The sequence below is a fragment of the Myotis lucifugus genome, unplaced genomic scaffold (assembly GCF_000147115.1).
Source record: "Myotis lucifugus unplaced genomic scaffold, Myoluc2.0 scaffold_41, whole genome shotgun sequence".
NCBI lineage: Eukaryota > Metazoa > Chordata > Mammalia > Chiroptera > Vespertilionidae > Myotis > Myotis lucifugus.
The window spans coordinates 2,473,752-2,488,304 of NW_005871089.1; the positions used below are offsets into that span (position 1 = coordinate 2,473,752).

Below are 14,553 nucleotides of genomic sequence, written 5' to 3' on the forward strand. Positions count from 1 at the left end.
GGGGGGGGGGGGGGGGGGGGAGCTTCTCTGACCTTTGACTCTGTAGATCTTCCAATGTGGATCTTAAGCCCCTAATTACTGTATCAAGTCCTTTTCACCTGGAATGTATGGACGGCTTCTGTTTCCCTAACAATGCAGCTCTCAGTCGATCCCAGCATCTATTCAACCTTTTGCTCTAAATTGGCCCCACTGGAATTCGAATGGGTAACAAATACTTCTTTCATTGCATCCAGGGCCCTTGCTAGAAGAGAGGATACTATGAAAGCTTTTGTGCCCTCAATGCCAGAAATGTCTTTGGTTATGAAGTACACAGAGGTAGTCCCTGTGGCCTCTCTGAGCCTTTCATTTCAGCTGCAGTTTTCAGATTCGTGAGGCACTTCTCCACCCTTAAGGTAGTATTTAAAGGTAGAAAGGGCAGAGAAAGACTCAAAGATGCCAGAAGCACCCTTCAAATTAATAAATGTAGCCTAGTAGTGGGACCTGGATGTTATGGACGACTAGTCTCCATCTGGTGGGTGTCACTGGCTTTCCCACTAGAATGCAAGCTCCACAGGCGCAGGGAGTTTTGTTTTGTTCACCAATGTAGCCCAAGCAGGACCCATGGGTGCTCGATATTTGTTGAAAAAATGGACAAATGGCAACACTAGCCGTCCGAGATGCCTAAAGATTAAATATCACATGTGTCTTATCTCCTTTCATGGTATGTCACTGGCTCTATGACACTGTACTGCTCCCCACTATAGAAGGAACAATTTTTTAAAAAGTCAGAGTGCTGCTCTCTTTATAACTTGTATCTCCCTGCACCTTCATGCTGTCATCTTCATAATCGGAAAGATTTGTTGTAAATTCAGTAATCACAGGGACAAGTTTTAAAAATGGCACTTCTAGGTCTTATGTGGCCAACTGAAGAAATTTAGAAACAATTCACTGTATCATTATCATTTCTATGTAATTTAATGCAAAAATGTAAATAAAAACTTTAAAAGGAATGGGAAGGATAACCTTAAGAGTTTAAAAACTGAATAAATATAGTGTTAGGGGAAAATTAACATTTTTTTTTCCATTTCACCTGACACTTAGTTTGGTATTGGGAAACTCTGATCTCACACAAGGGCTGGTTACCTTTTGTTAGGTGCTGGGAATCTGAGTCAACAAGACAGTCATGCTTCTGCCTTGAGAAGCTTACCTCTTAAGTTTTTGATGCTACGAATACTGGGAGCTGTTGAGAACACAAGACATCTAACCTAGTTTAAGGGGGAAGAAGAAATTTCCTGGTAGAGTTGTGCTTTACACTGAGACCTGAGGAGTTATCCAGAGAATGAAACCTGGGCAAGATAGGAAAACTAATGTCCAGAAAGGACAAATGACTTTCCCAGTCATGCAATATAGTGGTAGAACAAACATGACAAACTAGAATTGGGCCCTCTATTAGCAGATATTGCTACTTCTTCATGGCCTTTTTGGTGAGGATCCTAAATGTAGACTCACTACCTGCTCTACCCAGCTAGCCCTAACCTGAGTCAATGAGGTCTTGACAGCTAGCAGCTAGCACCTATTACAAAAACTAACAGCTTGCACCTCACCTTTACTTGAATTCAGTTGAGTTCCAATAACTACTACTTCAGCACTTTGTCAGTAGTGGGCTCAGTCCTTTCCTTGAAAACGAGAAACATCACTTTAACAAAAATCATTGTTGTTCCCTGGGATCAAGATGGAGCGAGTTGGGGTGGGAGCCAGGATGGTCAGAAAACAAACCACACATATTGCTGCTTCTGGAAGCTTTTGTTCTTTAATGAGCCATTGGAGTGATTTGTTCATCAAGCTGCTTTTGTGTAGCCATACAGCGCATATCTTGAGTGACACAAACTGGACTCTATACAGATGATATCTTGCTCCCCCACACTCCCCAAAAGCAAAGGGAAATTACAAAGCGCCTGGTGATGGTATTAGGAATGTAATCAATTCCATGGGTGAGATAAATCATTCTTCTTATAGAATTATTCTGTTTAACAGTAAAATATATTTCACAGGATATGTCCTTTTACAATACATAGTCTTTTAAAAATTTACACTCAGCATACTTATAAATTATTTAAACCCATTAAAATAATATAATACTAATCTGTAGTATACACCTTTCCCCTAGTTAAATACAATGGTTCAAAAGGTGCAACTTTTATATGACCTAAGAAGACTGATAAATAGGTATTAAGTATGGATGGATAGCAAGGTGATAGGCCCCTTGGTGGGGCTTTTTTTTTTTTTTTTTAAGTTTCAACCAAGAGACCAACAAAACCTAATAGATCCATGTCCACACTCATCATTTTGCTGTTACTGTTGAACACCAAATCAAATGTGGGAATGGTTCCAGAAAAAAAGTGGTTAAAAGTATTTTAGGGGCTTAGAAAAGACAAAGGACTCCCACAAATACCGAGGAATTTTACAACCAAGGCTAGCATGGTGTTGGGGAACAGGGCTGAGAAGTTATCACAAAATTATGGGTGACAGATGCATTTTTCAACACAGAATGATGCATGTCCCATATCCAGCTCCCCATTAAGGGAAAAAAAAAAAGGAGAGGAGGATGAGGAAAGCTGTTTGGACTGTGTTTCTCTTTAAAATTAAAACTCTTAGCTTTGAACACATCCTGAGAACACTTTCTTCTCTCTGGTTTACCAAAGTGCTTGTGAAATGTACACAGTCATTAGTTATAATTTTAAAAACATCAAGGCCCACAGGCACTGAAGGGGGCCTGCAGCACTTCGCTGGACTTCCTCTTTTCAGCAGGTTTCTGGGATCCTTTGTCTCTGACAGTGAAAAAACCCTCTCATGATAGAACAGGGAAGTCTCTTCTAACCTCCCAGCAGAGGTGAGTGGAGAGCTGCAGCTGGTTTCTAAGGAATGAGAAGGCAGGGCTCTGGTATCCCCTTCCCTGACCTGGGTCCCTTGCCTCTGCAAGGCTCCTACAGGGAAGGCGTACCTCCCCTAGTGTTTTCAGAAGCCCAGAGTGGGAAAATAATTAAAATGGCAGGAAGTACAAAGTGCATTACAAACTAAGCATACCACCTCCCTGAACCTTTCCTGTTTTGCTGTTATAATCATTTGCTTCACTTTGTGGCACCCAATGTGATCCAAATTAGACTTTTCTGATGCTATCACATTTTTCATGATAAGGGATGTGTTGGTTTCACTGGGGAAAATTGAAATCCAGGCTTTGTTTGGGGCCAGGAATGTGTGATAGAACAGAATGCTCTTCAATTTGGAGTATGGGCTCCAAGTATGGGGCCATCCTGCTGCTGCCATGCAGGCATTTTCTTTGAGGCATTTGAGATCAAAGTAAACATGCAAAGCAATAGAAAATACAGATGTGACACATGTTAAGGTTAAATATCTTAAACATAAGTGGTTGCAATGAATACAGCATCACTTTGTGGTGACATAACCAGGGAGAGAACCAGTTAAGATCAAATGGAGGGAGACAGAACACTTGGTTCTGACAGTTTTTGAGAGTTATGGCATCATCTCTGTATCAGGCCCACAACACCTATTATCCCATGAGAATAGCAGCTTTCCTTCCTTCAAAGGGAGGGTCGCACACTTGCTCTGCATTTTTGCAATTGTGTGGCTCTCTCCTCCCTACCACCCTCCATTCTGGCAGCTTGTTAAATGACTAGAAATCCACAAATCTAGCAACTGAAAAGCAATATTTTTTATTTAACTTTATCCAAATTCAGGTTTCAAGTCCCTGAGAAAAATTATAAAGTCTCTTAACATCCATTGTCAAGTTCCTATAAAACGTCCTATATGAGTTGTTTTTTAATTGCCAAAACTTATTTTGCAAAAACAATAAAAATCCACAAAAATTTAGAAGAACATGCCAAGATGTGTTCTGCAGGCCATTCCTCTGGGCCAAAGGAAACTGTGCAATAAGGGTACTCTCTCCTTTTGTATGGTATTGACCAATGCCTGGCAAGTGAAGAGCAGCAGTCGTGCCCAGCAGAATGCTACTCTCCCAAGAACACTGACACAGACCTGCAGTCTGGCAGCGGCGCCAAGGCAGCAGCAATCCCACTTTCACACAGCCATGCTGGGGATGAATTAGGTTTTCCTCTGGGAAACTTTCCGAAATTCAGATTTTTAAAGGCTTTACATTTATGACTCCTCAGGACAGCCTGGACAAGGTGGCAGATGTTTGCGGGGCAGATGTTTGCGGGGTATATAAAAGGGAACATCTATTCACTAACCATCATCAAGATCCCTTTTCCTAGCTCATTTTGGAACCCAAACCAGGGACAGAGAAGACTCCTGCTGCCTTTAGCTGCCACTCAGAATGATGTTCCAAGTCTCATCTCTGGAGTTCGACAACCACCACTTTGGCAGTGGCATGAGGTTCAGTGTCATGTAACAGGAGAGACTCTGCCTTAACATGTCTTAATAGTTCTGTAACTTCAAATTCAAAAAGCATTAAAAGGAAGAATAACCAAAATTCAGGTAACAGTGCATGTGGTAGTTAGACAAGATCCATTTAGTAACTTTAAAAATAAACATTTTCACATATTTATCTCAAGAAAGAGGAGCATGTTTCATTTCTCATATATTATATATAAATAGCAGAAATAGATTTCGAATCCTACTGATGCTAAGAAGCTTAAAATGCTATTATAACTCATGTGTACGGAGACACCTAGTGGTGAAGATGGTTTGACTTATGACTTGTCCCTCAACCCAGGGATGTGTGGCTCTCACCTCCCTGTCCAATGATCCCTAATCTTAGGAAGAAATTCCATGGGAGGAGGGAAGCATAAGGTGAAAAAGAAATATGCATACTATACATTTATATTTACAGTAAACTTCAGTAACCAGAATATTAACAAAAGTAGCTTCAAGTAGTCCTTGATTTTTAAAAAAGTCTATTTAATACTGATGGTCTGAGGAAAAAATAAGTTAGATGGGTCATCTGAAAAAGTTCTCTCTTATTTTTTGGCAGCTTTCTGTAACACTTATTCATGTAGTATTGTGTTGTGAATGTTTTGAGAGAATTGATTAATTGGTCATTTGTTTTTGAGTTCTAGGTTGAAATCTACCAGCAGATGAATATGTGATCTTCAGTTCAATCTACACAAAGAGAAAAGCGTGGATGGATTAGGGTGAAACCCTCATGTTTAGTGTTCATATCTCTGGGTCATTTAAGAAAATTAGAGGAAACTGATTCTAGGACCAGAGAATATGAGAACAGTATGGCTACTGAAACTTCAGCCCATGCAATATATTTGGCAGGAACTAACTAGAAGTTAAACCAGCATTGATTATTATTACATCAAACATCATCAAAAAACAAAACTTCTACTCTCTTCTTCATTGTGTAACCAGAGGTCTGAGACATGCTCTGATGGCTTAATGGAAACAATTGCCTTTTTACTTTCCCCAGAATATAACATGAAGTGTTTTTCAAAAAAATCTTAAAATAGAGGGCTTAGCCTTTTTTTATAAATCCTTGGGGGGAAAAAGTATATCCTACCCCAGCTCCTAACTATCCCAAAATAAACTGAAAGGCTTTTGCTTACAGGTTAAGAAAGATTTACATGTTTTCTTCCAAGGCCAGAAATCAATGCGCCCCTCAGGCCCACAATGTGCTCACCAGTTCCACACCCACCTCTGGAAAGGGAAAAGAGGATGGAAGAGAGGCAACTACAAGACCTCCACGACTGACCCAAATCCCCAAGTCCTAGCTAGGTGGCTTTGTTAGTGAAATCTCTGGTCAAATACTGCAGCCAAGGCACAGCTGGCACCATCCCGGCAGGCTTCAAAGAGGCCTTTCCACTTCCATAGGAGGCCCAGGAAATTAGCACACCAGGTCTTGGTTGTATGCTTGGACAAGAGGCTGGACCTCACTTAGAATGGACTATTGTGGACGAGGCAATGAGAAGAGGCCTAAAAATGAGATGTGTTTACTACTCTGCAGCTATGAAGGAATATACATCTGCTAGTTCAGACCATAAACTCATTATTTCCAAAGAGAGCTGGCTGTTGGGTAGAGCTGCAGTCTGGGTCCACAGTTTTCCTGTGGCCAGACCCCACGGTCCCCTCTGGGGTCTCTTTGGTTTTCTGAGGTGAGTTTTTCACATTCTTTAATTTTTGTTTGCCCTTTTCAGGGTTGAAGGTTCCTCTGCTGATGAACTGAGGTCTGTCTTCTAGGGATTTGGTCAGGCCCAATGGTCCCTCCATTTCCAGGGCCTCACCAGCTGAGCCAGCTCGGTAGAATGGAGATTTGGAATAAATCTGAAATCGTTTTCTGGTCCCATGAGAAGAGACTGAAGAGTCCACTGAATCCAAAGAGTCGTGCTGCTTTTTTAGCTGCTTTCTCAACTTGCTAGAAGGTGCAGACTTGCCAGCTGCCCTCAGGGAGCTAAGAGCCAAGCTTCTCTCTAATCCAGAGAAGAGACCAAAGCTGTAAATGACAGTTCCCTCTAAAGCATATCATTATATAATGAACAGGCATGACTATTCACACGTGAAATGAGGTGGGCTAGATTTGGAGGGTCCAGGCTAAACTACTTTGTGCACACACATAACTCAAAAAGAGCTCACCATCCATTTCTACACACATCATTTCAGAATCAACTCCAATGAAGTCTGGGATTTGACTGTGCCATTAGGAGATGCCTACAATTGTCACTGTCATTTTAAACTACCCACTCTTAGAAAATGGATCATGGGTCAGTAAGACAACATTGTTGTGATTATTGGCTTTTCTCTTTGGCAAAGTAAATACTAGAGAAAACATTAAATTACCAAAAGCTACATTACATTGAAGGCTTCATCTAATGAATAATTTATATAAAAGGTTCACAAAGATCATTATTTTCCAACTCCTCAGGACTCTGTCTTAGCTTGGGAATCCTTAATCCTCCTTTGCACTAACGTGTTCATTTACCTGATTTCTCAGAGATGGCACCTTCAGACTCAATATTTAAGTTTTCTGAGCTATCGGCGGTCCCAATGGAGGCCTCAGACTCAAGGGTTTCATCATCAGAGGCACGGGGTTCCAGTATCAGCATCTCAAATGTTAGCTCCTCCCTGTAAGATACAATCAAGAAATCCATTAGTATTTGATAAGAAGTGGAAGGAAGTCAACAGGAGAAAAGACCTTCCATAAAAGTCAGGAATTTAAGTAGCAAAACCAGTTACATTTCTTACTGTTCCCAATCAGGGTGGTGATAAGGCTTTGAAAGCCATAGTAATGGTGAAGGCTAACACTGTATGTACTAAAAGACAAAATGCAGCAAAGGCTGGACCCATAAAAGGGCCAATGGTGAGGTAGGGAAAGATGCCGAAGCTGTAAGATCTAATAATCAGATTAGTGTTCTAAATTTACTCTAGCCCTTACCTGGTTTGGCTCAGTGGATAGAGCATGGGGCTGTGGACTGAAGGGTCCCAGGTTCAATTCCGGTCAAGGGCACATACCCGGGTTGCGGGCTTGATCCCCAGTTGGGGGTGTGCAGGAGGCAGCCAATCAATGATTCTCTCTCATCATTGATATTTCTATCTCTCTCTCCCTCTCCCTTCCTCTCTGATATATATATTTTTTTTCCACATTCACTCTAAACTCGTTTATAATGCCAAAGGAAAGAACTTTCTTCTCTCTGGTCCTGTTTCCTCATCCACAAAACAAAGAGGTTAAACTAGATAATCTCTAAGATTCCTTCCAGCTCTTTAACTATTTTCCATGAAACTTTACTATATTCTCTACCTTGACCACAGAGAAACCTCTGGATGAAGTAAAACACTGACTTGATCTTTTCTGTCCTTGAAGCTTAAGCCATCTCCACTTATCATATTTTCTTCTCCTCTTCATCAATCACCTACCTATCTCAGTCATGCCCCCTCAGTCCCTGAAGTCTTTGGTACATGGCTCCTAGTCTTGCTTTTCCAACTACTGCCTGATATCACCCTAATCTACTTCAATCAATATCTTTGTAACTGCTCACTTTAATACCCTACCACCAAAGTTCCTTTATGTCTGCAACTTCTAACAGCCTTCCCTCCACTTTATATAGGCAACTTTCTCCAATGGGAAGATCTGGAATTATACCAGCTCTGAATCTAACGCATACTCTACTTGCCCACAAACTCCTTGTCATTCCAATTCTTACTTCCTTTTTCATCTCCTCCCTTTCAAAGCCCTTTAAGCTTCACTTCCACTACCTAGCTTAGACAGTCATTTCAAAGATAATTTCATTGCTGCAATTACCAGTCATAAGCCATGTGTATTCACACCTCTGAGACAGTGCTCATACTTTTTCTTCTCTAGAAAGATTGTCCCCTTCCTACAAATTCCTATTCATCCTTCAATATCTCCAATACCATTTTCACCAGAGCTGAGTTAGGTCCTCTTTTTAGATCATTCTTGTATCAAACAGCCCAGACAATGTACCTTACTTTTGCTTTATCATGTTCTGCCAAGCTGAGCTCCAGCTGCTTTTTTAGCTTGCCTAAATTCTAGACTCAAGCCTGGCAAACAAAAAGTACTTTAACAGACTCATATCCCCACATGAATCAAGCTCTCAGACCTGGGATTCTGGAATTCAGGAACAAAAATCCCCTTAAAACTTAAGAGTCAACATCATCAGTCAAGATCAGTACATGGTACCTTCAGGGAGAACCATGGGATGTTCATATTATCCCCAAGATGTATTGTTACCATTTTTGCTCCAGTGACAGCAAAGGTTACAAAGCTACTTATTTGTCCCTCCCCTAAATTACAACCAATTTTTCTACCCAGTATTCCAGCACCCATTAGTGTTGCTGCCCTACTCTGACCATCTAGTTGCTGGCCCCATGGCTATATTGACCATTAGACAATATCCTTCCTTCATGGAGTTCTGAATAATGCCCATTCTGAGAAGGGACTTTGTCTTAGACTGGGAATCTTTATTCCCCCTTTTCAAGATAAATCTGTCCACCGAAGCTGGTCTCTGACCTGTTAGAATCTCGGCTAAGATTCCTTGACATACCCTGTCCCAGTCAGCCTGTCTAGAATCATCACTGTAGCAGCTTCAAGTCTCCATGCTCACGGAGCTTCCTTCAGGCAACGTATCTTTGTCATCTCCACATCCTCTGTATCACCTGATGATACAGTGCTTGACTCATAGGAGATACTTAATAAATAAGGAAATATAAAGGACAGAAGGAAGGAAATGAAAACAAATAAACTGGTCATTCTCTTTCCTCCTGGAAACTCACTTCTCTTTCTGTAGGTTCTCAATCTGTTCAGTCAGCACTCTCTCCTCCTGCTGCATAGCTGCTTGCTGCTGTTCTGTGATGTCCATCTCCATGGCTGCCTCACTAGTCAAGGTCTCTTCTGGGACATCAGACATAGAGGGCAACCGAACTACAACAGGAGAGGATGGACTTGCATAGTTTCCTCGACGAAGACACCCCTTTCCCTACAAAGAAAAATATATGTTGTAAAGTAAATTGAGTGCCTACATCAGTTTTACGTGACCCATTTAGGATAACAAGAGTACTTCCATCATACCAGGTGAATGTTAGAAATAAATGTTAGAAATAAATTCTGTAAGGCCAAGATACTTAGTGAGATACCATCCATCAAATACATTTAGATTAAATATTTCTTTCAAGAGCACTGGGAAATGAATACTTCAGCACGTGGGAGTATAAGGACACATTGTGTACTGGGATGTGATTCTTCTTGTAAATATAGGCTGCATCCACTCCAAACTAAATATCCATACATGGCTATTTAAATGTAAATCAATTAAAATTAAATAAGTAAAAATTTAGTTCTGCATTTTCACTAGTGACATTTCAAGTTCTCAATAGTCACAGGTGGTTAGAAGCTACCATATTGAACAGTGCAGATATAGAACATTTCCATCATCACATAAAGTTCTGATGGATAACAATGCTCTTCACCTTTAACTGTGGAATGCACAATCTCTCTAGGAAGACTATAAAAACATGTCCCGAAACTCAGTTTCATTTAAAAAAAATCATTTCTATATCACAGGGTGCTGGTGAGAGAGATTCTCTGAGAACAACTCAAGAAATTTCTTTCTTGAGATCAGAGGGGGAAAAAATTCTTATTACTTTTAAATTGGTTACTTTATATATAACTTTAGCTTCTGATAATGGCAGATTAGGTATTTCAGATTATCTCAGCAGGAGTGCCAAGAACAACTGGACCAAAAACACAAAAAACCCAACATATTCTTAAAGGCACCAGAGAGCTAACAAGGTAGGCCAAGGAAAGGCTAGCCCAGCACTTCGGGCTAATCTAAATTTAAGAAAAGGTGGCTGAGAGTCTGAACAGAGCTTCTGACAGACTATATCAGTGGTCAAATCTGGCCTTGTGCCTGATTTTGTAAAAAAAGTTTTATTGGAATACATTCATGCTCATTAATTCACACATTATCTATGGCTCTTCTGCAGAACAATGGCAGCATTAATTGTTGCAACTAAAACTGTAAGGTCTACAAAGCCTAAAATATTTACTCTCTTGTCCTTTTCAGAAAGAGTCTGCCAACCCATGGGGTAGAGAATAAAAGTGGGAGTCCAGAACCACACAAGGGTGTGGGCTCCATGCCTGACACTGGGATCCCCAAGATTTATATCCTAGATCTCAGGGTAAACTGAAATTATAATAGTCCTTGCAGACACTGCAGCCTATCTTCAAGTCAGTTGAATAGTCCAGAAAATTGTAATCCCGAAATTGAATTAAAGTAAGCCAGATTTTCAGTGCCCTAGCACCTGGCAGAAAAAGTAAAAATACTATTTAGAGGAAAGAAACATCATCTCAGGCCTCAAAATATTTTTAGAAATAATTTTTTAAATACTGTGTCTGACACACAATCAAAGGTAACCAAGAACAAAAGGAAACAAGACAATGTAAATGAAACCAGTAAAAACAACAGAAAACAGAAACCCTCAATGATTCCAGACATTGTACTATAAGACAAACTTAAAATAACCATGCTGAAGGAGATAGAAATACATTGTTGAATTAATGGAGCAGAAGTTAGATCAGAAGAAAATATAAAGAATCAAGCAGAAAAAAACAAAACAAAACAAAAAACTTTCAGGAAAAATTCAGAAAAGAAGGTAAACAACAGGACACAATAAAAAGACCTACTATATGTGTGTGTGTGTGTGTTTGTGTGTGTGTGTGTGTGTGTGTGTGTATCAGGAGAGAAGAGCGATTCTGTAGAAGAAATATTGAAGAGATAATGGCAGAGCATTTTCAAGACCAATTAAAGATGTCAACCTACTGACTAAAGAAAGCCTTCAACCTATAAGAAAGATACACTTAAAAAGTCCATACCCAGACACAATTGCTAAAAATCAAAGGCAAGAGAAAATCTTAAAAGCAGTAAGAAAAAAAAAATGTAGCTGCAATAAAGAAGCAACTTTTCAATAGAAACAATGGAAGCAGAAAATAGATATTTTCAAAGTGATGAAAGAAAAAAGTAACTGCCAATCTAGAATTCTATACATAGCAAAACAACTTTCAAGAATGCAATTGCAATGAAGACATTTTTAGTCAGTCTAAGAGAATCTGTCACCAGCGGACCCGCACTAAAGAAGAGATAGAAAATGACACAAGAAGAAATGTTAGTGAGGGAGAATGAAGAACAATGAAAATAGTAAATATGTGAGTGAATCTAAATGAAAAGTGACTGCATAAAACATAAGAATAATACATTGGATTAAAAATATACAGATAATTTAAAATACAAACAGCAACTATATCATAACTAAAGCATATTAAAGTTCTTGCATTATCTTGGAAAAAGATAAAAGTACCAATGAATAGACTTTGGTAGGTAATGGATTTTTATTGTAACCTTTAGTTTAACGACTAAAAGAAGCGTAAAAGAGTGTAAAACCTTTTAAACTAACAAAAGAAAAAAGTGGAATAATAAAAAATAGTCAAAAGAAAAAGGCAAAAAGGAACAAAAAAGGCAAGAAAGAAAAGGAACATGTGTCAGGTAAAGTAAAAGCACATCATAAAATAATAGATTTAAATCCAAATACATCAGTGATTACATTAAATGTAAATTGATTAAATGCTCTAATTAAAAATTTGATGATTATCAGACTGTATTTTTTAAAAAAATCAAACTATATGAAGTCTACAAGGGACACATATAAAACATAAGAATTCAGAAAGGCAGAGACTAAAAGGATGGAAATAAAAGGCATACCATGTCTAATCAAAAGGAAACTAGTGTCACTATTTTAATTCTAGACAAAGTAAACTTTAAGGTAAGAAGTGTTACCTGTGATGAAGAGGGATATTTCACAATGACAAAAATTCAAATTATGAAGAAGATATAACATTATTTCCAAATTTGCAAATATCCATTTCTGAAGAAATGGCTTCAGAAATTTAAAGTACTTTTCTATCTGGCCGCAGCCATCACAGGTCTTAAAACATTAGCAGACTCATAAAACCTCTTAAGTCCTAAAATTCTTTCCACTTAAAAATCTTTTTTTTTAAATATATTTTATTGATTTTTTACAGAGAGGAAGGGAGAGGGATAGAGAGTTAGAAACATCGATGAGCGAGAAACATCGATCAGCTGCCTCCTGCACACCCCCTACTGGGGATGTGCGCGCAACCAAGGTACATGCCCTTGACCGGAATCGAACCCGGGACCCTTTGGTCCGCAGGCCGACGCTCTATCCACTGAGCCAAACCGGTCAGGGCTCCACTTAAAAATCTTAAACCATCTATTTTGTGTGTAAAGGTTGTTCAACTTAAGGAATAAACTTAAAAAAATAAATTTAAAGTAAAATATTGACAAAAATACTCAAAGAAATTGACAAAGCTATAATCGTCACAGAGAAAACAACTGTGTACAAACAAATCAGTAAGCTATGGATCTGAACAACTTAAAATAAAGTGATAATAACAGACATACAGAATTCAGTATCTAACAACTATAAAACACTCGTTATTTCAAGGCACATACAGCAAAGACAATGCATTTTTTAGGGTTGAAATAATTTATCTGACCTTTAAAGTAATTTAAAATAAGTTTACTAACAATACAATTATAAGGGGAAAACTAAAAACACCTATATATTAAGAAATAGACCTCTAACACACTCAGAGTCAAAGAAGAAATCACAATGGAAATTAGAAAATATTTTTAATTAATCAACAATATCAAAGTCTGTCGGATACAGTTTAACCCTGCCTACCTTTAAATTATAGTTTTATATATGTATTTTTCTCTAATGAGCAACAAATAGAAAAGGTTAAATTTTAAAGTAAGCATTTTTTCCCCAGGAACAACAAACCAAATAAAGAACAACAAAATAAATCCAAGGAAAGGAAAAAAAATAAAGAGAAGAGTAAATAAACATTAGAAAAGAGAGGACAAAATCCAAAATGTAGTTCTTTGAAAAGACTAATAAACAAGTTAAAATCCTGTCAAGATGAAGATAAATAGAGAGAATTCACAAGTAACCAAAGGCAGCAATGAAAAAGGAACATCATACAAAACTTATAGCATAAAAAGGATAAGAGGCTACTATGAACAACTTTGTCAATAAATCTGAAATTTTATACAAAAATATAAGTGGAGAAATTCTAAGAAAATCCAAGTAATTAATACTGTCAATAAAGAAATACAAAAAAGTGAATAATCTTATCAACTGAATCCATAAATTCATACTTTCAAGATAGAAAACTCTAGGCCTGTATGATTTCATTAGCAAAAAAGAAGAAATAACATACAAATCACACAAATTCTTTACAGAATTATAAAAAGGACTATTCCCCAACTCATTCTTAGAGGGCAGCATAACCTTGATATCAAGACACAACAAGAATATGGCCCTGGCTGGTATGACTCGGTTGGGTGTCATCCCACCCACCAAGAGGTTGCCAATTCAATTCTTGAGCAGGGCATCTGCCTGGATTGCCAACTTGATCCCTAGTAGGGGGGTGTGCAGGAAGCAGCTGATTAATGTTTCTCTTATCAGTGTTTCTGTCTCTCTTTCCCTCTCCTTTCCCCTCTCTCTAAAATCGATTAAAAATCAAAGACATAGCAAGGATATGAAAAGTAAGAACTATTATAAGACAATTTTACTCATCAACACAGGTACAAAAACTCTAAACAACTTACTATAAACTAAATCAAGCAATATGTAAGAAGGATATCACCTCATGACTAAGTTGGATTTATTGCAGCAGTACAATGATGGTTTAACATTAGAAAAACACTTGGTATAATATGACATATCTATATATATAAAGACCCAGGGGCCATCACAACCAAATGGAGGACCGAACAGGCTGCATGGGGCGACCAGGCCGGCAGGGGGGTTAGTGAGGGAAACCAAACAATGAGTACCAGGCTGCATGGGGCGACCAGGCCAGCAGGGGGGTCAGTGAGGGGTGACCAGGCCAGCAGAGGAGGGCAGTGAGGGGCGACCAGGCTAGCAGGGGGGGTAGCTGGGGGCGACCAGGTTGGCAGGGGAGGCTGTGAAAGGAGACCAAGCCGGCAGAGGGGGCAGTTGGGG

The 14,553-nt window shown here is 38.9% G+C and overlaps 1 protein-coding gene across 1 annotated transcript in view; it reads right to left on the reverse strand.

Annotated features, from left to right (window-relative positions):
* Positions 1-4,897: 4,897 nt before the first annotated feature.
* MYO9A (myosin IXA) overlaps positions 4,898-14,553 on the reverse strand; it is a 395,533-nt gene continuing 385,877 nt past the window's right edge. The window contains exons 40-42 of the mRNA XM_023753167.1: positions 9,244-9,446; positions 6,935-7,077; positions 4,898-6,425 (exon numbers count right to left, since the gene is read on the reverse strand). Of these exons, the coding sequence (XP_023608935.1) occupies positions 5,989-6,425; positions 6,935-7,077; positions 9,244-9,446 (783 nt within the window). The 3' untranslated portion in view covers positions 4,898-5,988. The remainder of the gene's footprint in view (positions 6,426-6,934; positions 7,078-9,243; positions 9,447-14,553) is intronic.